This window comes from Neophocaena asiaeorientalis, unplaced genomic scaffold (assembly GCF_003031525.2).
Source record: "Neophocaena asiaeorientalis asiaeorientalis breed wild unplaced genomic scaffold, Neophocaena_asiaeorientalis_V1.1 scaffold138, whole genome shotgun sequence".
NCBI classification, from domain to species: domain Eukaryota; kingdom Metazoa; phylum Chordata; class Mammalia; order Artiodactyla; family Phocoenidae; genus Neophocaena; species Neophocaena asiaeorientalis.
This window is the reverse complement of record NW_020172632.1, coordinates 5,544,149-5,570,954: the sequence shown is the minus strand read 5'-3', so window position 1 is coordinate 5,570,954 and position 26,806 is coordinate 5,544,149. Positions and strand designations below refer to the sequence as shown.

Sequence of the window (26,806 nt, the reverse complement as noted above, 5' to 3'; positions counted from 1 at the left end):
ATATACTTTTTTTTTTTTTTTTGCGGTACGCAGGCGTCTCACTGTTGTGGCCTCTCCTGTTGTGGAGCACAGGCTCCAGATGTGCAGGCTCAGCGGCCATGGCTCACGGGCCCAGCCGCTTCGCAGCATTTGGGATCTTCCCTGACCGGGGAACGAACCCGTGTCCCCTGCATCAGCAGGCGGACTCTCAACCACTGCGCCACCAGGGAAGCCCCCGTATATATATTTTTAATGAGTATATATACTGTTTTGTAATCCACTTTTTGGTTTAATATAGCTATCCTTATTACTGTGTCATTAAGTATTCTTTCATATAATTTTAAATGACCATACATAGTCTTTAATTGTAGATGTGTACTATACTTTATTTAACCAATACTCTGCTGCTTGATGTTTAAGGTTAGTCCTAACTTCTGGCTCTTATAACAATGCTGTACATAACGTTCTTACATCTAAGTATTTTTATATAACCTCATTTACTTAATCTCCAAGAATTAAATTTTACTAATTAATAACAATGAATTTGCAGTCAGCATCGGTTTGAATTCCTGCTCTGCCATTACTTATATAACCCTGAGCAATTTACTAAATCTCTCTGAATCTCAGTCTTCTTATCTGTGAAACGGAGATAATAATATAGCTACCCTCATAGAGTTGTATGGTGTTTAAATACCCACAAAGCACAGAGTAACTGCTCAATAAATGCTGGCATTTCTTCCCATTATTTTACTCTATGATCTGTCTGCTATTCCTGTGCCAGTATTATAGCTTTATAAACGTACTTTACTCTTTGGTGCAGTAAATATCATAATTCCTCTCTTAGAAAGATTCTTGACTATTCTTGGATTTGTTTTGGACATTTTTTCCTCTAGATGTACATTATAATCATTTAGGTAGTTCTTCCCCCGAAAATGGGGCTATAGGACTTCCCTGGTGGCACAGTGGTTTAGAATCCACCTGCCAATGCAGGGGACATGGGTTCAATCCTTGGTCTGGGAAGATCCTACATGCCACGGAGGAACTAAGCCCGTACACCACAACTACTGAGCCTGTGCTCTAGAGCCCGCGAGCCACAACTACTGAGCTGGCACGCCACAACTACTGAAGCCTGCACGCCCTAGAGCCCATGTGCCACAACTACTGAGCCCGCATGCTGCAACTATTGAAGCCCATGTGCCTAGAGCCCATACTCTACAACAAGAGAAGCCACAGCAATGAGAAGCCCATGCAGAGCAACAAAGAGTAGCCCCCACTCGTCCACAACTAGAGAAAGCCTGCGCACAGCAACAAATACCCAACACAGCCAAATTAAATAAACAAATAAATAAATGGGGCTACATACAATATATGGATCTGTTTGGAGGAAAAGTAATATCTTTACAATATTAAGTCCTCCCATCCATGAAGATGGTGTACCTTCAAGTTTTCCTTGATGTCCCTTGGCAATATTTTGTCATTTTCCCCCATATAGGCTTTTGTACATTTCTTGCCAAGTTTACTCTTAGTTTTTTAATATTTTATATTACTCTTGTTGATAATATATTTTTCATTATATTTCAGGACTAGGTAATTGCAAATATATAGAAAATATATTCATCTTTACATATTTATTCTGGAATTGGCTACCTTTTCAGTTTTCTTATAATTTCTAATCGAGTTTTTATTTACCACCTTTTTTTTTTCAGCCTTACATCCCTGCAATAATTTATATCCAAGATTCCTCCTTTTGGTATCATAATATTTCTTCTTTTAACAAAGACTTTAGTGTTTACTACGTTCAGGCACTGTGCTAAGTACCTGAAATACTCAAATAATTATTATCAGTTACTAACCTCTGTTTCTATGTATGCAGAGAGTCTGGCCTAAGTTCTTTCTTTTTGTTGTGTTTTGTTTGTTTTATAACAAATTCATTGAGATATTTCTATACCAAAAAATTAATCCTTTTAAAGTATATTAATTCAGTGGTATTTTAGTATATTCAAAGTTGTGCAACCAACACCACTATCTAATGTTAGAACATTCTCATCACCCCAAAAAGAAAACCATACACATTAGCAGTCACCCCCACCCCCACCATTCTCCCCTCCTGCTAGCCCCTGGCAACCACTAACCTACTTTCTGTCTTGATGGATTTGCTTATTCTGGACATTTCACACAAATGGAATCATAAAGTATATGGTCTTTTGTTACTGGCTTCATTCACTTAGTATAATGCTTTTAAGGTTTACCCACGTTGAAGCACGTTATCAGTAATTAATTCCTTTTTATGGCCAAATAATATTCCATTGTATGGATGCAGCACATTTTGTTTAGCCATTCACCAGTTGATGGCTGTTTCCCCTTTTCAGCTATTATCAATGATACTGCTATGGACATTTGTGCACAAGTTTTTATATGGACATAGGATCTAATTCCTCTTATATTTAGAAGCAAAAATTTGGGTCATAAGGTAACGTTTAACCTTTTGAGGAACTATCAAGCTGTTTTCTAAAGTGGCTGCACCATGTTACACTCCTACCAGCAACAAATGAAGGTTCCAATTTCTCTACCTCCTTAGCAACATTCTTGTCTGTCTTTTTTATTTTAGTTACCCTAGTGGGTGTGCCAATCTTTTTCTTGTACATAGATAACAATCCTGAACCTATCTAGAATGAACCATGGGTCTTAGGACTCCAAAGAAGCTGTTCTAAAAATATTTAGTCTAGGCCTACTTATCTCAACAGCCATGGAAGCAATTCTTACATGTGACTGTCCTGAAATCAACTACCAACATTTTCTAATTAAATCAAGAAATCAAAATGATTGTCAAATTTTTAAAGCGAAGGAGAGAAATTCTCTTATTTTGGCTTCCCTTAAAACATCTCACTCAAATTAAGTTAACTTTCGGAAAAACTAGTAACAACAACGATAATCTTTTGGGGGCTATAAAGTTTTCAAGTGCTTTTATATACATTATTTCCTTAATTTTCATAAAACCCTGAAAGTAGCTGCACAGGTGTTAATATTAGCTCATTAAGCAGAAAAAATTACTGAGGCTCTAAAAGGTTAAGAACCCTTTAGACTATTCTCTATCCTACTGCCAACTAATCCATCTAATATAACCCACCTAACACTAACATAAATATCACTTTCAGGTTTGAATTTAAATGGCTCCCCACAGCCTACAGGACAAAGTTTGCCTTTATATATCATTCAAAATTCTTCATAATCTGAAGGATATTTATATGTTCTTATCTTCAGCCCCTTTTTCATCCTCCCCAGGTTTTGTTGTTCTGACCGCTTTGAATGCCATGAACATACATGCCTCTATGCCCTTGCTCATGCCCTGTCCCACTTCATTCACCTCCTCCTACTCTCCAGTCCCACCTAACTTCATCAATTCAAGTCTCAGCTCACATGCTAACTCTCCTGGAAAGGCGTTCCTGCCTTTCCAGGACATTTTGATAGCCCTTTGCACATACACCCACCTGCAAGTTTCTTGCTAAAGCAGTTGTTTTTTATTCCGGGAAAAATTTCCCATGTCTATTTTCCCACTAAACTCAATGTTCCCTGAGGGGCAAGGACGTATGACAAGTAAGCAACACAACCAGAAATCAATCTCAGGTTGGTTTAACTTCAAATTCAATGCTCTTTCCATTTGCTCATACCATATGGCAAAGTAGGTTATATCAATACTTCCAAACTTTGGCCTATAAAAGTAGTTTCTGTCCATAAATAAATTAAAAGAAAGTTCAAGTCTTTTCCACATTCCTTAAAATCCTTTATCCTTCAAGGTTCTGGGGAGATAATCTAGAAGAGTAGGTAGTAACGCTGGTGTGCTGGGCCACCCAAGGAGCCAGGCTTCCTTTGGGGCCAAGAGCCCATGAACAGCTACTTCCAGCTGCATCTACGCGTCATCTGCTTGCACAATGCCTCAGGAATAGTTATGTTAGACAACAACAAGTTACAGCAGGAAATCACCAGCAAACGTTTAGGAATTCTACCTGAATACCTGGAAATTCCTCCCACTTCCTTAAGACAGATGTAGATTAATTTTGCACTTGCTGTTACTTTTGACAACCAACTGATCCTCTTATAAGATCAAATCCTTTGGTCAATAAAACATTTTCAGTTGAAGAAGGAGTGAGAGAGGGCAAGGAAATGGACAAGGAGGAGAGAGTTAAAAGGGTAAAGAAAATACACATCTGTTGCAACACTAGAGATCACTAATACTAAGAAAGTTCTAAGTGCCTGCTTGCTCGAAGAAAAGTACTTCTTTCTGAGTAGGCAAAGGGTCAAGGAGTAGGTCCTGTTGTAAACTTAATAGGAACAAAAAATTAAGACAATTCAAAGAAGGGCAATGGGGTATTGCTATCGAAAACAAAAGTGGAAATAAAATCTCTTGTCAGGCTTCCTTTGCAATGCAGAAAATGCATGAATTGACAAAAGATTCCAAGACTTTCACTTTCTAGTACTGCAAACATTTAGGAAACTGACAATCGTGGGAAGGAAAAAAGAAACAAGGGGACAAGGTCCATGCAAGTGAGGTTACAGAAGGAGAAGAAAAGAATTAAAATGGGAGCAAGAGGCATACGTTTGCAAAGCTAAAAGAAAGCTGTGAAATAAAAACAGCACTGTTTCGTTAATCCCAGTAATGAAATATGCAATGGTTGACATATAGCCATAACAGATACTCTCTAAACTATTTTCTTTTTTGACAGAATAAAGTTGAAAAAAAAGAAAAAAAAAAAGGGACAACCTGGCAGAAGCAACTATCCTATGGATTACTCTGCAGGCAAATACTGGTGGCATGAAAAAAATTTTTTTCAAGCTGAGCCCTTAGAGAGTCCCGCTTCACTTCAGTGGACATTTGTAATAAAAGAAATTTAGAAAACAATAATGAGATATATTTCCCTACTACTGGCAAAGATTTTTTTAAAACCAACCAAGGAAGCACTGGAGATAGTGTGAAGAAAAAACCATCACTCTCATGAACTGTCATTAAGTTTGTAAATTAGTTCCCTCTTTTTGGTGGATAGTTTGGCAACATGTATCAAAAAGCTAAACATATATATCCAACAACCCAACAATTTCCCCTTCTAACTATTTGTGCTAAGGTAATCAAGGCGTTAAGTATTTAAAATCATGGCGTTAAGTATTTAAAAATGAGGGCAAAAGGAAATTTATTATACCTGTTTTTTTTACTTGCAAGATTTAAATACAACACAATGTTCAACACAGGAGGCTAGTTATATAGATTATGATACCTATATTCAAACGTGTACTACGGGGTCATTAAAACTGATGGTAAGGATTTATATTTATGGGCAGGGAACATACTATCAAGAGAAGAAGGCAGGTTATAAAATAACAGGTAGGGACTTCCCTGACAGTCCAGTGGCTAAGACTCCACACTCCCAACACAGGGGGCCTGGGTTCAATCCCTGGTCAGGGAACTAGATCACACATGCAGCAACTAAAGATCCCGCATAGTGCAACTAAGACCTGGCGCAGCCAAAAAAATAAATAAATGAATATTAAAACAAAACAAAACAGGTAGACTAACAAGGGTGTATCCCTCAAGATGGCGGCAAGACAGGTCTGCAAGCTCCTGGGCCACTGCCTGCCTGCTGGGAACTGTCAGCCCTGGCCTCCTCTACATCAGGAAGATTGTTGATCATTATGAAAATTCTAGAAATGCAGGGTACTTTGTCAAGACACCTCAGTCACTTTAGCTGTTTTCCCATCCACAGCACAATCACCTTAAAGTGTTAAGAAATCCTTTGTGCTATAATAAGGGAGTTATAAGATATGCACAATGCTTGCCTTCACACTGTGGCTCTAACATGAGTGAAATGCACACCTTAAATGTTCTGAATCCTTTATTTCAGCCCACTGGTCAGCTTAATAGATGTGTAATTGGAATTATGTGACTGTGGCTGTAACTGTGCCTCACTGGTCACAATTAAAATCATTATGAAATTCCAAGGTATCTTTAAGTTTGAAACAATGAAGTAAATACCTAATTTTGCCTGAAGAGAATAACTCTCTATTTTGGAGAGTTACTGTTAGATTGCTTTAGTATGATTATTATCTATCAAGAACTAATTACTGATCCCCCAGAAGGCAGACAGCAGAAGCAAGAAGATCTATAATCCTGCAGCCTGTGGAACGAAAACCACATTCACAGACAGATAGACAAAATGAAAAGGCAGAGGACTATGGACCAGATAAAGGAACAAGATAAAACCCCAGAAAAACAACTAAATGAAGTGCAGATAGACAACCTTCCAGAAAAAGAATTCAGAATAATGATAGTGAAGATGATCCAGGACCTCAGAAAATGAATGGAGGCAAAGATCAAGAAAATGTAAGAAATGTTTAACAAACACCTAGAAGAATTAAAGAACAAATACCTAGAAGAATTAAAGAACAAACAAACAGAGTTGAACAATACAATAACTAAAATGAAAAATACCAGAAGGAATCATTAACAGAATAACTGAGGCAGAAGAATGGATAAGTGACTTGGAAGACAGAATGGTGGAATTCACTGCTGTGGAACAGAATAAAGAAAAAAGAATGAAAAGAAATGAAGACAGCCTAAGAGACCTCTGGGACAACATTAAATGCACCAACATTCGCACTATAGGGGTCCCAGAAGGAGAAGAGAGAGAAAATGGACTCGAGAAAATATTTGAAGAGATTATAGTTGAAAACTTCCCTAACATGGGAAAAAAATGGCCACCCAAGTCCAGGAAGCACAAAGAGTCCCAGGCAGGATAAACCCAAGGAGAAACACACCAAGACATACACTAATCAAACAGACAAAAATTAAAGACAAAGAAAAATTATTAAAAGCAACAAGGGAAGAATGACAACACACAAGGGAACTCCCATAAGGAAAGTTAACAGCTGATTTCTCAGCAGAAACTACAAGCCAGAAGGGGGTGGCAAGATATATTTAAAGTGATGAAAGGGAAGAACCTACAACCAAGATTACTCTCCCACCAAGGATCTCATTCAGATTCGACAGAGAAATCAAAATCTTTACAGACAAGCAAAGAGAATTCAGCACCACCAAACCAGCTCTACAACAAATGCTAAAGGAACTTCTCTAAGTGGAAAACAAAAGAGAAGAAAAGGACCTACAAAAACAAACCCAAAACAATTAAGAAAACGGTAATAAGAACATACAAACTGATAATTACCTTAAATGTGAATGGATTAAATGCTCCAACCAAAAGACACAGGCTCACTGAACGGATACAAAAAGAAGTCCCATACATATGCTGTCTACAAGAGACCCACTTCTGACCTAGGGAAACATACAGACTGAAAGTGAAGGTGTGGAAAAAGATATGCCATGCAAATGGAAATCAAAAGAAAGCTGGAGTAGCAATACTCGTATCAGATAAAATAGACTTTAAAATAAAGAAAGCTACAAGAGAAAAGGAAGGACACTACATAGTGATCAAGGGATCAATCCAACACTTATAAATATACATGCACCCAACACAGGAGCACCTCAACACATAAGGCAAATGCTAACAGCTATAAAAGAGGAAATTGACAGTAACACAATAATAGTGGGGGACTTTAACACTTCACTTACACCAATGGACAGATCATCCAGACAGAAAATTAATAAGGAAACACAAGCTTTAAATGACACAACAGACCAGATAGATTTAATTGATATTTATAGGACATTCTATCAAAACACAGCAGTATACACTTTCTTCTCAAGTACACATGGAACATTCTCCAGGATAGATCACATCTTGGGTCACAAATCAAGCCTCGGTAAATTTAAGAAAACTGAAATCATATCAAGCATCTTTTCCGACCACAATGCTGTGAGGTTAGAAATAAACTACAGGGGAAAAAAATGTAAAAAACACAAACGCATGGAGGTTAAACAATACATCACTAAATAACTAAGAGATCAATGAAGACATCAAAGAGGAAATCAAAAAATACCTAGAGACAAATGACAATGAAAACACGACGATCCAAAACCTATGGGATGCAGTGAAAGCAGTTCTAAGAGGGTAGTTTATAGCAAAACAATCCTACCTCAATAAACAAGAAAGATTTCGAAGAAACAATCTAACCTTACACCTAAAGGAACTAGTGAAAGAAGAACAAACAAAACCCAAAGTCAGTACAAGGAAAGAAATCATAAAGATCAGAGCAGAAATAAATGAAATAGAAACAAAGAAAACAACAGCAAAGATCAATAAAACTAAAAGCTGGTTCTTTGAGAAGATAAACAAAATTGATAAACCTTTAGCCAGACTCATCAAGAAAAAGAGGGAGATGACTCAAATCAATAAAATTAGAAATGAAAAAGGAGAAGTTACAACGGACACCACAGAAATACAAAGCATCATAAGAGACTACTACAAGCAACTCTATGCCAATAAAATGGACCACCTGGAAGAAATGAACACATTCTTAGAAAGGTATGAAGTTCCAAGACTGAACCAGGAAGAAATAGAAAATATGAACAGACCAATCACAAGTAATGAATTTGAAACTGTGGTTAAAAACCTTTCAAGAAACAAAAGTCCAGGACCAGATGGCTTCACAGGTGAATTCTATCAAACATTTAGAGAGGAGCTAACACCCATCCTTCTCAAACTCTTCCTAAAAATTGCAGAGGAAGAAACACTCCCAAACTCATTCTATGAGGCCACCTTCACCCTGATACCAAAACAAGACAAAGATACTATAAAAAACATTACAGACCAATACCATTGATGAATATAGATGCAAAAATCCTCAACAAAATACTAGCAAACAGAATCCAACAACACATTAAAAGGATCATACACCACGATCAAGTGGGGTTTATCTCAGGGATGCAAAGATTCTTCAATATATGCAAATCAATCAGTGTGATACACCACATTAACAAATTGAAGAATGAAAACCATATGATCATCTCAATAGATGCAGAAAAAGCTTCTGACAAAATTCAACACCAATTTATGATAAAACTCTCCAGAAAGTGGGCATAGAGGGAACCAACCTCAACATAATAAAGGCCATATACAACAAACCCACAGCAAACATCATTCTCAATGGTGAAAAACTAAAAGCATTTCCTCTAATATCAGGAGCAAGACAAGGATGTCCACTCTCACCACTAATGTTCAACGTAGTTTTGGAAGTTCTAGGCACAGCAATCAGAGAAGAAAAAGAAATAAAAGGTATAGAAATTGGAAAAGAAGTAGTAAAACTGTCCCTGTTTGCAGATGACATGATACTACAAATAGATAATCCTAAAGGTGCTACCAGAAAACTACTAGAGCTAATCAATGAATTTGGTAAAGTTGCAGGATGAAAAATTTATGCACAGAAATCTCTTGCATTCCTATACACTAACAACAAAAGATCAGAAGGAGAAATTAAGGAAACAATTCCATTCACCACTGCAACAAAAAAAATATAATACCTAGGAATAAACCTCCCTAAGGAGGTAAAAGACCTGTACTCAGAAAACTATAAGCCTCTGATGAAAGAAATCAAACACGACACAAACAGATGGAGAGATATATGATGTTATTGGATTGGAAGAATCAATATTGTCAAAATGACTATACTCCCCAAAGCAATCTACAGATTCAGTGCAATCCCTATCTAATTACCAAGGGCATTTTTTAAAGAACTAGAACAAAACATCTTAAAATTTGTATGGAGACACAAAAGACCCCGAATAGCCAAAGCAATCTTGAGGGAAAAAAACGGAGCTGGAGGAATCAGACTCCCTGATTTCACACTATACTACCAAGCTACTGTAATCAAGAGAATATGGTACAATATGGCACAAAAACAGAAATATAGATCAATGGAACAGGATGGACTCTCAACCACTGCACCACCAGGGAAGCCCTGCAGCACTATTTACAATAGCCAGGACATGGAAGCAACCTAAGTGTCCATCAACAGATGAATGGATAAAGAATATGTGGCACAAACATACAATGGAATGTTACTCAGCCATAAAAAGAAACGAAATTGAGTTATTTGTAGTGAGGTAGATGGACCCAGAGTCTGTCATACAGAGTGAAGTAAGTCAGAAAGATACATACATACAAATACTGTATGTTAACACATATACATGTAATCTAAAAAGAAAAAAAAGGTTCTGAAGAACCTAGGGGCAGGACAGGAATAAAGACGCAGATGTAGAGAATGGACTTGAAGACACAGGGTGGGGGAAGGGTAAGCTGGGACGAAGTGCGAGAGTAGCATGGACATATATACACTACCAAATGTAAAATAGACGGCTAGTGGGAAGCAGCCACATAGCACATGGAGATCAGCTCAGTGCTTTGTGATCACCTAGAGGGATGGGATAGGGAGGGTCGGAGGGAGACGTAAGAGGGAGGAGATATGGGGATATATGTATATGTATAGCTGATTCACTTTGTTATAAAGCAGAAACTAACACAGCATTGTAAAGAAATTTTACTCCAATAAAGATGTTAAAAAAAGAAAGAAAAAAAAAAAAACTAAAAATAGAATTACCATATGACCCAGCAATCCCACTACCGGGCATATATCCAGAGAAAACCATAATTTAAAAAGACACATGCACCCCAATGTTCATTGCAGCATTATTTACAGTAGCCAGGTCATGGAAGCAACCTAAATGCCCATCGACAGACGAATGGATAAAGAAGTTGTGGTACATATACACAATGGAATATTACTCAGCCATAAAAAGGAACGAAATTGGGTCATTTGTAGAGATGTGGATGGACCTAGAGACTGTCATACAGAGTGAAGTAAGTCAGAAAGAGAAAAACAAATATCGTATATTAATGCATATATGTGGATTCTCGAAAAACGGTACAGATGAACCAGTTTGCAAGGCAGAAATAGAGACAGAGATGTTGAGAACAAACATATGGACACCAAGGGGGGCAAGTGGGGATGGGGGTTGGTGGTGGTGGGATGAATTGGGAGATTGCAATTGACATATATACACTCATATGTATAAAATGAATAACTAATAAGAACCTGCTGTATAAAAAAAAATTTTTTTTAAGAACTAAGTACTGTACATAAACATAGTTGCATATATAATATAAATTTAAAAACTCAACATGCATTGTATGATCCTAGTTATGTAAAACTGTATGTTAATACACACAGAGAGATGTCTGAAAGAATGTCAACCACTGTTAACAGTTTAGTGAACTCTTAGTAATGGCATTTCAGGAGATTTAAAATTTTTCTTTTACTTTTTTTTTTTTTTTTCAGTATGCGGGCCTCTCACTGTTGTGGCCTCTCCCGTTGCGGAGCACAGGCTCCGCATGCGCAGGCTCAGCGGCCATGGCTCACGGGCCCAGCCGCTCCGCGGCATGTGGGATTTTCCCGGACCGGGGCATGAACCCATGTCCCCTGCATCAGCAGGCGGACTCTCAACCACTGCGCCACCAGGGAAGCCCAAAATTTTTCTTCTTTATATGCTTCTGTATAATCCTTTTAATTAGATCATTTTTACAACAAGAAAAACAAATTTTAAAACTGAAAAACTCAAGCACAAAAGATTTCTTTTTAAAAGGAGTTTTGATATTAGGTACCTTTAAGACTCCTTTAAATATTATTCTTTCGAATGGTTCTAAGTAAGATCTTTGTAATTCAGAAGGAAATTATACCAAAATAAATTAGAATCCCTTTACATCACTCAAATCTGGAGATTTATTCATCTCTGAAATGCACTCTTACCAAAATTACAAGGAAGCCATAGTAGGCACTAAGAAATATAAAATACACTCAATACTTGACAGTACGATATAAATTTTCAACTGGTACCACTCATGGCAACACCTGAAATCTATATCTGCTTCCTCTAGCCCCAGGGTCCTCCTGGTAGTATTGGGTTGACCAAAAAGTTCGTTCAGGTTTTTCCGTAAGAAATATCCCAATATTTTACATAAATCTTACCTCTTCAAGCTTCTTCTCAATCTCCTTAAAGACAAGACTTGCCTTAAATCCATCAACTGCAGAGCTGGTTGGAGCAGCCTCAATTTGATTAGTTCTAAAAGAACTGGGGGAAAGAATCGATTTCAATCCATGGAGTCATATAGGTACTAGGTTTTTCAACATTTATACAGTAGTAATTTTCAAAAATCCTAATAGAGATGCTGTGCCTTTTACCCAAAGGAAACTGTTATTAAGCCAATAAAACAATTAAGCTTTTCTTCCCATTTTTCAACAAATATTGAGAGCTCACTAGATGGTAGGCCTTGTCCTTGAAAACATATTAAACCAACGAACCTACCCTCATGAAGCTTCTAAGCCACTGGGGGAGACAATGAACATGCAAAAAATAAAGAATATAGTTACTATGAAGAAAATAAGGCAGATTAAGGAGATATAAAGAAAGTATATTTATGTGTGTTGGTCTATTTTATTTCTTTTTTAAAGATTTATTTTATTATTTATTTAATTTACTTTTGTCTGCGTCAGGTCTTAGTTGCAGCACACGGGGTCTTCTTTGAGGCGTGTGGGCTCTTTTGTTGCGGCATGCAGGTTATCTCTCTACTTGTGGCACACAGGCTCTGTAGTTATGGCATGTGGGTTCCAGAGCATGTGGGCTCTGCAGTTTGTAGCACACGGGCTCTCTAGTTGAGGCACGCGAGCTCAGTAGTTGTGGCGCAGGCTTAGTTGCCCCACAGGCATGTGGGATCTTAGTTCCCTGATCAGGGATCGAACCGGTGTCCCGTGCATCGTAAGGCGGCTTCTTTAGACCCCTGGTGGTCTATTTTAGATAGCCTAGTCAGATAGGCCTCTCTGAGGAGGTGATATTTAAATTAGGTATTAAATTATGTAAATGAGCCAGCCATGTAAAGATTTAGGTGGAGAAGTCAGCTCTATACTTCCAGTATAAAGAACTTGATGTAGAAACTAGCTTAGCAGTTGAAGGAACTATAAGAAGGCCAGTATGGCTGGAGCAGAGCAGAGGAGAAGGACCTAAGGTCACAGAAACATGCAGGGCAAGATAACAAGGGGCTTTACAGGTCACAGTTAAGAGTTTGGATTTTATTTTAAGTAACTTGAGAACTGCAGGGTATAAGCTGGAGAGTAGCACAATCCATTTACATGTTTTAAAAAATAAATCTGGCTGCTAGCTGGAAAATGGACTATAAAAGGGCAAGTGAGGAGGCAGGGAGACCAATGAAGAGGCTACTGCAGTAGTCCAGGCAAGAGACGATGGTGATTAAACAGGGTATAATGAAGTGGGGAGTAAGCAGAGGTTGGACTCGAGATTTATTTTTTAGCTATGACACAAGATATGAATTTACTAACATCCATCTATTGGTTGCTTGATACTTGGGCAACAACTATAGATAAATGGCCTGATGTGGCAGAAAGAACATAGTCCCTATAGCTACAAAAGCCTGGGTTAGAATCTCAAGGCTTCCTCCACTCACTAGCTATGAGATTCTGAGCAAGCTACTTCATCTCTGTGCAACCTCTGGTGGGGAGGCAGGGAAGAAGGTGGAGGGTGCCGGTGACTTTGCAGAATTAAGTGGAATCCCATGTGGAAGGTACCTAGCAGAGATCCTGGCCCATGGTAAAAAATGACAGCCACGACTATTACAGGCTGCAGAGCCTCAAGCATTAGATGCTGAGAGAAACTGAAAGGTCTGAAGAAGATGAGGGCACTTTAGGTTTTAAGTAATTCCTCTGACATACCACAAGCATCCTGGCGGTGGCTGAGGCCAGGACTGGAACAACAAACACAGGAAGGATATACTTGAAGGAGTCAAGAGCGTAGCAGCTGCTCAGTAAGCAAAGCATTTCTTTCCTTCTTTCTCTACCTCCTCTCCTTCGTCTCTTTCTCCCCACCCACCCCACCCATTTCTCCTTTCCCTTCCCTTCCCTTTCCTTCTTTCTATCATTTCATAAATATTTAACGACTGCCTGCTACAGGCCAAGCATTGTTCGAGGTACTGGGAGTACAATGGCGAACAAGTCAGACCCAGTCCCAGTCCTCACTGAATCTATATTTTTCCAGGAAAAAAAGAAGTAAACAGACAAAATAATTACAAGTATTAGGAAGCAGACAAAAAGAGGAACCGAGGTTAAGGCAGTCAAGGAATGATGTCTCTGAGCAAGTGAATTTAAGCTAAGACCCAATTAAAGGAAGAAAAGGAGCTAGACATTCAAAGAGGAAACTTGCAAAGATCCTGAGAGAGAAAAAGAGTTTAGCATGTTAAAAGAAAGTAAAAGAGGACCAGTCACTAGAGTACAGTAAGTGGGGGCAAAATGACACAAAATGAAATTGGGGAACTGGGCAGGGACCAGACCATCCAGGCCAAAGAAGGGATTTTGGGAAACCACTGAAATGATTAAACAGGGAAGTGAAATAGTTTGATTATTCTTACAACTGTGCAGACAATGAATTGGTGGGGTTGGGATGCAAGCACTTAGGTGGGGAGAGGGTTACGAGGCTGCTGGAGTGGTCCAAATAGGAAGTGGAGGCAGTCTGCCAGTGGAGATGGAGAGAAGGAAGTGGATTCAAAATATATTTTAAACATTGAATCCATAAGCCTTGCTGCTGGGCACGAGAGAGATCTAAGGGGGAGGGGAAAGAGCAAGGATGATTTAGGTGTTTGGCCTGAATAACTGAAGGGATGACAGTGCCATTTATTGACAAAAGGAAGAATGCAGTGAGAGTAAAGGGGATCAAAGTCCCATCTCAGGCACAGTCAGTATGGGACCTTTGTGAGACAAGAAGGCAGTTGGATATGACAGTGTGGAGCTCAGAAGCAGTCTAGACTGGAGATAAGGTTGGATAATCATTAGCATAATGAAAGTATTTAAATCCATGGGAACAGACAAGCTCACCTTGAGGGAATTCTAGAGAAAGAAGTAAGCCTAGGACAATACCCTGTGGATCTCAATTATTTAGAAGTCTGGGAGGGAAGAGGAAGCAGTAGCCAGTGATGCAAGAGGAAAACTAGAAGAACATAATGTCATAGAAGCCAAGAGGGGAGAAAGAATCTGGGAGGGAGGGAGGGAGGAAACTATGTCAAATGCTGCCAAAGGTCAAATACCCACTGGACTGGCAACATGAAGAGTTCAGCTGACTTGGGCAAAAGCAATATTAAGCAAGTGTTGGAAGGCAGAAGTCAGTAGAGATTACAGTAAATTAAAGAGTGAATAGGAGAGGGAAATAGAAACAGTGTGTCTCTTTTGAGACATTACTTTCAGGGGAACAGTGAAATGGAGTGGTCTCTGGAGGGGAGGGTGGTATTAAGGAAAGTTTGTTTTTGTTTTAAGATTAACATATTAGAGCATGTTTGCCTGATGATGGTAATGAGCCAGGGGAAAAGAGACAGAAGTCTTGAGAAGGTGAAGGGGGATGAGATCTAGTGACCTATGAAGGAAGAGGAGGAGACTCAAGGGAAGAAGAGGATCAGATGGGTAGAATGCTAGATAGGTCTATAAGTCTTGGGATGGAAGATAAGGGAGTTTGGGTCTAATGGCTTCTGTTTTTTCAACAACATACAAGGCAAAAGTAATCAGCTGAAAATGAGGGTGAAAGGAGGGTGTGGAAAGTCTAAGAGGTTGAAAAGTGAACCTACTAGAGAAATCATATTAATATCACAACAAGGAATGGAAGTAAGCGCTCACCATGCTGAAATACATGCAATTCTCAGAGCATGGCATGCTACTTCATACTTCCATGCCTTTGCCCTTGCTGCTCCCTGTGTCTGGAATACCTCCGTCTTAGCAAATTCTATTTTACCCTTCAAGATCCAGGCCAGGAAACTCCCCTTCCGTGAAACCCTAGTAAATGTCAGCTTCTCAAGAGCATATACCACAGCTTTTGAAAAAAATAATCTTTATTTATATCCCCAGTTCCTGACACACAATAGGTATTCAGTAAATAGTGACTGAATAGAACTGAATTACACTGAATTCTCTCTTAGCTAAATTCTAGTTTTTTCCTGTTCCATTTAGAGCAGAATTATCTATGGTACACCATTTTCTCAGTCAAAAGTCTGAATGAGTGACCTAAAATCAAGTGGCTACAACTAGTCCTCCACAAGCCAGTTTCATTTCATTAATAGTCCAACTTTTCAGCCTTTAATCATAAACATCACTGTGCCCTCTCCAAGCTTGACACTTCCTAACTGTATGTGATAAAATAATAACTGACACTTCTCAGCGTACATACAAAGTATCTTGATACTTTATGGGGCAGAGTTCAGACAAGTTCTGACAGGTCATGGATGTTTATTTTGCTTCTGTTGAAAAGTTCACTCAGTTAATGATTAACCAACTTTTCATCCAGATTAGGGAAAAAATTAATATATAAAGTTATATCAATATTTTCTGAAAATCCCTCATATCTTACAATTTATTTGATATGTGCCCTGCTCTAGGGAAGCTGAATATAACTTACACAAACTCAGAAAATAACTTACATTACAAAAGGATGCACCTCATGATCTCTTTATATTCGAAGTTCTTTTAGCAGAAACTAAAGTCTGATTATTTTTATTTTTTTTACCTTGGTTTATACATAAGTTTTCTGGAATAAATCTAGTATATAAAATGTTGGAAGGGACTCTGAAGATTAACTATTTAGTGTATGAATTCCCTCTATGCTTCCTGAAATTTTCATTCCAAGGTCTAGAACACAGGCACTGTTTCAACAACGTCAAAGATCAGAAGCACGGGGGCTTCCCTGGTGGCGCAGCGGTTGATTGTCCACCTGCCGATGCAGGGGACACGGGTTCATGCCCCGGTCCGGGAAGATCCCACATGCCGCGGAGCGGCTGGGCCCGTGGGCCATGGCCGCTGAGCCTGCGCATCCGGAGCCTGTGCTCCATCCCGTACCAAAAAAAAAAAAAAAAAAAAGATCAGAAGCACAGAGTAGCCAACAAAACAGGAACTTTGAACTCAGAGAGATGAAGGTTAGAGTCTTGACCGCTACCACTTAAGACTCTCTTTAGATACATTGTTTTAACTCTGATCATCAATCTCCTCATCTATAAACAAGATACAAAACTTACCATGTGGATTTTTATGAGGATTAAACAAAGCAGTGAAGAAGAAGCACCTAGCATGGTCTTGGTGCTCATACTAGGCCCTCAAAAAGTGGTTGTTAAAGAACTATTACAACTCAATAATAAAAAGACAACCCAATTTTAAAATGGCCAAAATATCTGAATAGGTATTTCTCCTAAGATATACAAATGGCCAATAAGCACATGAAAAGATGCTCAGGGGCTTCCCTGGTGGCGCAGTGGTTGAGAGTCCGCCTGCTGATGCAGGGGACACGGGTTCGTGCCCCGGGCCGGGAGGATCCCACATGCCGCAGAGCAGCTGGGCCCGTGAGCTATGGCCGCTGAGCCTGTGCTCCACAACGGGCGAGGCCCGCATACCGCAAAAACAAACAAAAAAAAGATGCTCAACATCATTAGCCATCAGGGGAATGCAAATCAAAACCACAATGAGATAACACTTCACACCCACTAGGATAGCTAAAATTAAAAAAGCAGACAGGACTTCCCTGGTGGTGCAGTGGTTGAGAGTCCGCCTGCTGATGCAGGGGACACGGGTTCGTGCCCCGGCCCGGGAAGATCCCACATGACGCGGAGCGGCTGGGCCCGTGAGCCATGGCCGTTGAGCCTGCGCATCCGGAGCCTGTGCTCCGCAACGGGAGAGGCCACAACAGTGAGAGGCCCACATACCGCGAAAAAAAAAAAAAAAAGCAGACAATAACAAGTGTTAATGAGGATGTGAAGAAATCAGAACCCTTATAATGGAATTTTATTCAGCCATAAAAAGGAATGAAGTACTACATTCATTTTTATAACATGGATGAACCTTGAAAACATTATGCTAAATGAAAGCAGCAGTCACAAAAGGCCACATATTGTATGATTTCATTTATATGAAATGTCCAGAATAGGCAAATCCTTAGAGACAGAAAGTAGCCTGTGGTTGTCAGAGCCTGCAAGAAGTGGGACTGGGGAATGACTGCTAACGGGTACATGGTTTCTTTCAGGGGTGTTGAAAATGTTCTAAAATCGATTGTGGTGATGATTGCACAACTCTGTGATATACTAAAAAACCACTGAACGTACACTTAAAGTAGTGAATTTGTGGCATGTAAATTATATCCCCCAAAAAGCTGTTAAAAATCATTTTTAAAGTGGCTGCTGCTGTTTGTAGCGTTTAGGAAGAATACAGGATCCTACATTTTAATCAAATCTCCATCCCTAAATCTAACATTTTACCAGTTTTACCAGTAATTAGTCTGTTCAAATTAGAAGTGGTTGTGCGACACACACAGGACAAAAGAATAGGGTTCATTTGCAATCAGCAACTCCCCTGACCTCTGAACGGGCACACGACCCCATCACAGACAGAAATCCAGCCCAGAAAGCCAAACTGTGGACTTCAACAGGTTGGATACATGCCTCACTCTGAACTAAAAATTAAAGTTCATCTTTTCCAAACTTCTAGGTGACATTTATAATTTAATATATAAAACCATTTTCAACAATTTAACCAGTGACGTGAACTACAGAAATAGGAAAGAAAAAAGGAAAATAGCTAGATAAATCAGAAATCAACAGTTTATTGAGCAACTGAATGAGTGGCAGGTACTTTTTGTTAGTTTTCTAATCCCTGAAGTAGATATTTTCACTCTTTTCTAACTGAGGGAAAGGTGAACATGTCCTAAGCAAGCAGTGTGACGGAAAAGTTGATGGGGTGTTCTTTCCACTGATCAACACTGCCTCTCTGATAATTCTAGCCTATAAAAAAATTTAAAAAGATGTCCCATACAGGTGGCATTTCAGTAGTTTTATAATTTCTTCATTCTAACTGCTAATGAATTGGTGGCTACGTTAGTATGGAGAAAGATAAAAATCAGATAAGATTTTTGCATGTGTTCTTAAATATCTCTTTTTAAATGAAACTAAGGGACTTCCCTGGTGGCACAGTGGTTAGGAATCCACCTGCCAACGTAGGGGACACGGATTCGACCCCTGGTTCAGGAAGATCCCACATGCCGCAGAGCAACTAAGCCCATGCGCCACAACTACTGAACCTGCACTCTAGAGTCCGTGAGCCACAACTACTGAGCCCGCGTGCCACAACTACCGAAGCCTGCGCACCTAGAACCTGTGCTCCTCAACAAGAGAAGCCATCGCAGTGAGAAGCCTGTACACTGCAACAAAGACCCAACGCAGACAAAAATAAATAAATATTTTTAAAAATAAATGAAACTAAAATCGTGTGTGTGTGTGTGTGTGGTGTTGTGTGTGTGTCCACTGTGTCCCCTGAGAAGTCCTGGAGGTAATAACAACAAGCACTCAGCCAGCAGCCACACTGTGGTTTCTAAATACCATTCTCCACTAAAAGGAACTAGGGCTCTCTGAAGAAATGGTTGATCTTAGGGCTGGGGCAGGGAAAATACAGGATGAGCCTGGAATACCTTCTTGAGCTAGAAAGCAAGCAAGTAATAAATAGAATCACAAGATAGTACAAGTCAGCTAGAAGGGGCTTCTGCTGGCTAAAGCAGGGACATTTTGAGTGTCAAAATAAATGATACTAATGAATTATAACCCACTGAATAAAATATGAATTCATGAGTTCATACTGATATATTTATCGATATAGATGAATATGAACAAATTTTTTAATGGGGGAGAAGAGAATCTCCCTTACAGCAGAACACCACTTAATAAATACAAGGTATGATGAAGTTAGAAAAATATCATCCATGGATGCTAAGATGAATGAGTAATGGGTAAAAGCTGGATGAGGAACAGGATATTTACATAATCTCAAAACATCTCACCACAAATTACCTATTAAGTACAAAGGAAAAAACAGTAACTCTGTCAGAGGAAAACATGGTAGATACCACCTTAGTCAAGAAATCAAAGCTAAGCATCACCAGTATAGGATAATGCACATCATGTGCTTCCAGTCGTGATGCATTAAGGATACATCATCACTTCAGTGGTATTCCTGCAAAAAATGTGTAACCTGAACCTAATTACGAGGAAACATGTGACAAATGCAAATTGAGGGACATTCCATTCTTAAAGAATCTACTTATACTCTCCAAAAAAGTCAAAGTCAAGAAATAAGAAAGGCTGAGGGATTGTTTCAGATTAAAGGAAACTAAAGAGACATGACAGCTAAACGAACTCAGGATCCTAAATTGGATCCTGGACAAGGAGAAAGACTAAAGCTTATAGTATCTTTTAAAGAGATATTATTGGGATAATTGTCAAACTGTGAATACCTTCTTTGGATTAGGTAATAGCATTTTTTTAAATTTACTTATTTTTTAATATTTATTTATTTAGGCTGCGCCGGGGCTTAGTTGTGGCATGTGGGATCTTTAGTTGCCGCGTGCGGGCTCTTAGTTGTGGCATGCGGACTTCTTAGTTGTGGCATGCGGACTTCTTAGTTGCAGCACGCAGACTCTTAGTCGTGGCATGCACGTGCGATCTAGTTCCCCAACCAGAGATTGGAACCTGGGGCCCCTGTAGGTAATAGCATTTTATCAGTGTTAAATTTCCTGATTTTGATAGCTATACTGTGGTTGAGTAATAGAATGTTCTAGTCTTTAGAAATGCATACTAAAATATATAAGGGTAAAAGAGCATAATGTCTCCAACTTTCAAACATTTCAGAAAACACATGCACATATATATATATATGCATGTAGAAAAATGATGAAGCAAATGAGGCAAAATATAAACAATCTGAGTACAAGGTATATGGGAGTTCCTTGTACTATTCCTGTAATTTTTCCATGTATGTTTGAAATTATGTCAAAATCAAGGTTTCTAATTAAAATAGAAAATTTAGAAAATGAAAAGGCTAATCACCTACAATCTCACCACTACCAGCAAGTTTCCTATATTCATTTTTTCCACATTGCTTCCTCTAGTCCTTGTTTATGAGCACACATACATGGGTACAATTTTTACTTCTAACTTTTAACTTCTTATATCACTTAGGGTTTTCACCTGTTGACTTAAACTTTCAAGCTAACTTAGACAATTTTCCACTAAAAAAGAAAAATTGGAGTAATCCAAATATGCCTCAACCAGGGAATGGATAAGCTGTGGTACATCCATACAAACGAATACCACTAAGCAATAAAAAGGAACAGATTACTCACACACAATAACATGAATGAATCTCAAATGCATTCTGCTAAGTGAAAGAAGCCAGACTCAAAGGCTTTTTGATTCTATTCACATGATATTCTGGAAAGGAGCAGAAAATAGATAGTGGTTGCCAAGGAATGGAAGATAGGGGGAAGGGTTGACTACAAAGGTGAACAAAGAATTCTGGTGGGTGATGCAATTGTTCTGTAACTTGATTATGGTGGTAGTTACTTGACGGTACATGTCTGTCAAAACTTTTAGAACTATGCACTAAACAGGTGGACTTTCACTGTATGTAAATTTTTATACCTTAATTAAAAATAGAAAAAACAAAACAAAGTTGGGTTTAAAAACAGGTTTCACTTAACAGAATACAAAATGCAAATCTATCCTCAATCTGCGTCTTACATAAAATGAATAGGATGTTATAATACAGAGTCAATACTTATATTCAAAAGTGGTCTAAAGGAAAGTTTAACTGTAAATTAAATGCAATTGGTCACAGTTCTTAAATAAGACCTCTCCTCTTCATTTTCATGGTCCCTGTTGCAGCACTAAACATTTCTTATCCACACTACTGCAACTGCTTCCTAAGGATTCCTGGCCTCTGGTCCCTCCACCACTCAACTCAAAGTAATTCCAGACTCATCTACCTAAAGTAAAGTGCAAGATAATCACATGATCTTTTGCTAAAACTCATATCCTGTAGGATAATTTCAAACTCCTCAGCGTAACGTTGGAAGCACTTCAAAACCTTGATCCAATCTACTGTTACAGCTGCAACTCCTGTCACCTATGTATTACTGACTCTGCCCCTCTACCCAGGCACAACAAAATAATCCACCCTCTACCCACACAGGACAACCGCTCTTATATATTCAAATTGCGTACCTATGTACAGACCTGGGATGTCCTTCCTCTACGCTTTTGCTGGGCAATCCTAGTCATCCCAGTTCAAATTTAGGTCCTTCATACTAATTTCTTCCTCTGGGCTTCTACAGCATTTTGAAAAAGGTATGTCTGCCTTCCCCATCTACTCAGAGGAACATACTTAGGGGCCTAAGCATATAGCAGCTGCTCCATCAAAGTTAGCTAAACGAGAAACTAAGGAAATCAGATCATGTGCAATCAGTACCTTAAAATTACTTTGTTTAAAACAAATCCTCATTTTAAAACTATATCTGCACCATCAGAGTTAGAATTATTTTCACAGCTTCGGCCTTTGAAGTGGGATATGTTCTATCACTAAAACTATCAAAATATCTTCAATACTTGAAGCCAATTTCTTTCAGTCATCAATATATCATCTGGATTTGTTCATTCTTCTGGCTTCCCAGAAATATCAACTATAGTTATCGTGAACAATTCTATCTCCCAATTATTTAGTCTCCTGAAAATAAAAGAACTATGAGGAGGGACCTCCAAGATAGCGGAGAACTAAGATGTGGAGATCACCTTCCTTCCCAAAAATACATCTACATGTGGAACAACTCCTACAGAACACCTACTTAATGCTGGCAGAAGACCTCAGACTTCCCAAAAGGCAAGAAACTCCCCACGTACCTGGGTAGGGCAAAAAAAAAGGAAAAACAGACACAAAAGAACAGGGAAGGGACCTGCACCTCTGGGAGGGAGGTGTGAAGGAGGCAAGGTTTCCACACACTAGGAAGCCCCTTCATGAGTGGAGACAGAGGGTGGCGGAGAGGGGAAGCTTCGGAGCCACAGAGGAGAGCGCAGAAACAGGGGTACGGAGGGCAAAGCAGAGAGATTCTCAAAAAGAGGATCGGTGCTGACCAGCACTCACCAGCCCGAGAGGCTTGTCTGCTCACCGGCTGGGACGGGTTGGGGCGGGGAGCTGAGGCTCAGGCTTCGGAGGTCAGACCCCAGGGAGAGGACTGGGGTTGGCTGTGTGAACACTGCCTGAAGGGGGTTAGTGCGCCACAGCTAGCCAGGAGGGAGTCTGGGAAAAAGTCTGGAACTGGCTAAGAGGCAAGAGACCATTGCTTCAGGGTGCGCAGAGGAGAGGGGATTCAGAGCACCACCTAAACGAGCTCCAGAGATAGGTGCGAGCCACGGCTATCAGTGTGGACACCAGAGACTGGCATGAAATGCTACGGCTGCTGCTGCAGCCACCAAGAAGGCTGTGGGCAAGCACATGTCACTATCCACATACCCCCTCCCAGGAGCCTGTGCAGCCCACCACTGCCAGAGTCCCGTGATGCTGGGACAACTTCCCCGGGAAAACACACGGCGCATTTCAGGCTGTTGCAATGTCGCGCTGGCCTCTGCCGCCACAGCCTCGCCCCGCATTCTGTACCCCTCCCTCCCCCAGCCTGAGTGAGCCAGAGTCCCCTAATCAGCTGCTACTTTAACCCCGTCCTGTCTGGGCGAAGAACAGGCGTCCTCAGGCGACCTACACGCAGAGGCAGGGCCAAATCCAAAGCTAAACCCCAGGAGCTGTGCGAACAAAGAAGAGAAAGGGAAATCTCTCCCAGCAGCCTCAGGAGCAGCGGATTAAATCTCCACAATCACCTTGATGTACCTGCACCTGTGGAATACCTGAACAGACAACGAATCATCCCAAAATTGAGGCAGTGGACCTGGGGAGCAACTGTAGACTTGGGGTTTGCTTTCTGCATCTAATTTGTTTCTGGTTTTATGTTTATTTTAGTTTAGTATTTAGAGCTTATTATCATTGGTAGATTTGTTTATTGATTTGGTTGCCCTCTTCCTTTTTTTTTTTAATATTTTTTTTTCCTTTTTCTCTTTTTGTGAGGGTGTATGTGTATGCTTCTTGGTGTGATTTTGTCTGTATAGCTTTGCTTTTACCATTTGTCCTAGGATTCTGTCTGTCCACTTTTTGTTTTGGTTTTGGTCTGTATACTTTTTAGCACTTGTTAACATTGGTGGATTTGTTTTTTGCTTTGGTTGTTTGCTTCTTTTTTTTTATTACTTTTTTATTTTTAATAGTTTTTTTTAAAAACCTTTATTTTATTTATTTTTTCTTTCTTTCTTTCCTATTTTTACCTCCCTTTTCTTCTGAGGTGAGTGGCTGACAGGGTCTTGGTGCTCTGGCCAGGTGTCAGGTCTGAGCCTCTGAGGTGGGGGAGCCAATTTCAGGACATTGGTCCACCAGAGACCTCCTGGCCCCATGTAATATCAAATGGCGAAAGCTCTCACAGAGGTTCCATCTCAATGCTAAGACCCAGCTCCACTCAACGACCAGCAAGCTACAGTGCTGGACACCCTATGCCAAACAACTAGCAAGACAGGAACACAACCTTACCCATTAGCACACAGGCTGCCTAAAATCATAGTAAGTTCACAGACACCCCAAAACACACCACCAGATGCAGTCCTGCTCAGCAGAAAGACAAGATCCAGTTTCATCCACCAGAACACAGGCACCAGGCCCCTCCACCAGGAAGCCTACACAACCCACTGAACCAACCTTACCCACTGGGGACAGACACCAAAAACAACGGGAACTAAGAACCTGCAGCCTGCAAAAAGGAGACCCCAAACACAGTAAGGTAAGCAAAATGAGAAGACAGAGAAATACACAGCAGACGAAGGAGCAAGGTAAAAACCCACCAGACCTAACCAATGAGGAGGAAATAGGCAGCCTACCTGAAAAAGAATTCAGAGTAACGATAGTAAAGATGATCCAAAATCTTGGAAATAGAATGGAGAAAATAAAAGAAACGTTTAACAAGGACCTAGAAGAACTAAAGAGCAAACAAACAACGGTGAACAACATAATAAGTGAAATTAAAAATTCTCTAGAAGGAATCAATAGCAGAATAACTGAGGCAGAAGAACCGATAAGTGCCCTGGAAGATAAAAGACTGGAAATAACTACCACAGAGCAGAATAAAGAAAAAAGAATGAAAAGAATCGAGGACAGTCTCAGAGACCTCTGGGACAACATTAAACGCACCAACATTCAAATTATAGGGGTCCCAGAAGAAGAAGAGAAAAAAAAGGACTGAAAAAATATTTAAAGAGATTACAGTTAAAAACTTCCATAATATGGGAAAGGAAATAGTCAATTAAGTGCAGGAAGCACAGAGTGTACCATAAAGGATAAATCCAAGGAGAAACACACCAAGACACATAATAATCACACTATCAAAAATTAAATACAAAGGAAAAATATTAAAAGCAGCAAGGGAAAAGCAACAAATAACACACAAGGGAATCCCCATAAGGTTAACAGCTGATCTCTCAGCAGAAACTCTGCAAGCCAGAAAGAGTGGCAGGCCATATTTAAATAAGTGATGAAAGGGAAAAACCTACAACCAAGATTACTCTACCCAGCAAGGATCTCATTCAGATTCGCCGGAGAAATTAAAACCTTTACAAACAAGCAAAAGCTAGGAGAATTCAGCACCACCAAACCAGCTTTACAACAAATACTAAAGGAACTTCTCTAGGCAGGAAACACAAGAGAAGGAAAAGACCTACAATAACAAACCCCAAACAATTAAGAAAATGGTAACAGGAACATACATATTGATAATAACCTTGAATGTAAATGGATTAAACCCTCCAACCAAAAGACACAGACTGGCTGAATGGATACAAAAACAAGACCTGTATATATGCTGTCTACAAGAGACCCACTTCAGACCTAGGGACACAAACACTGAAAATGAGGGAATGGAAAAAGATATTCCATGCAAATGAAATTCAAAAGAAAGCTGGTGTAGCAATTCTCATATCAGACAGAATAGACTTTAAAATAAGGACTATTACAAGAGACAAAGAAGGACACTACATAATGATCAAGAGATGAATACAAGAAGATATTAACAATTGTAAATATTTATGCACCCAACACAGGAGCACCTCAATATATAAGGCAAATGCTAACAGCCATAAAAGGGGAAATCGACAGTAACACAATCATAGTAGGGGACTTTAACACCCCTCTTTCACCAATGGACAGATCATCCAAAATGAAAATAAATAAGGAAACACAAACTTTAAATGACACATTAAACAAGATGGACTTAATTGATATTTACAGGACATTCCATCCAAAAACAACAGAATACACTTGCTTCTCAAGTGCTCATGGAACATTCTCCAGGGTAGGTCATATCTTGGGTCACAAATCAAGCCTAAGTAAACTTAAGAAAATTGAAATCCTATCAAGTATCTTTTCCGGCTACAACATTATGAGACTAGATATCAATTACACAAAAAAATCTTAACAAATACAAACACATGCAGGCTAAACAACAGACTACTAAATAACCAAGAGATCACTGAATAAATCAAAGAAGAAATCAGAAAATATCTAGAAACAAATGACAATGAAAACACGATGACTCAAAACCTACGGGATGGAGCAAAAGCAGTTCTAAAAGGGAAGTTTATAGCAATACAGTCCTACCTCAAGAAGCAAGAAACCTCTCAAATAAACAACCTAAACTTACACCTAAAGCAATCAGAGAAAGAGGAACAAAAAACTGTCAAAGTTAGCAGAAGAAAAGAAATCATAAAGATCATATCAGAAATAAATGAAAAAGAAATGAAGGAAACGATAGCAAAGATCAATAAAACTAAACACTGGTTCTTTGAGAAGATAAACCAAATTGATAAACCATTAGCCAGACTCATCAAGAAAAAAAGGGAGA

At 39.3% G+C, this 26,806-nt stretch overlaps 1 protein-coding gene across 1 annotated transcript in view; it reads right to left on the bottom strand.

Moving 5' to 3' along the window:
- SCP2 (sterol carrier protein 2) overlaps positions 1–26,806 on the bottom strand; it is a 156,404-nt gene that overhangs the window by 22,297 nt on the left and 107,301 nt on the right. The window contains exon 13 of the mRNA XM_024739310.1: positions 11,944–12,046. Within this exon, the coding sequence (XP_024595078.1) occupies positions 11,944–12,046 (103 nt within the window). The remainder of the gene's footprint in view (positions 1–11,943; positions 12,047–26,806) is intronic.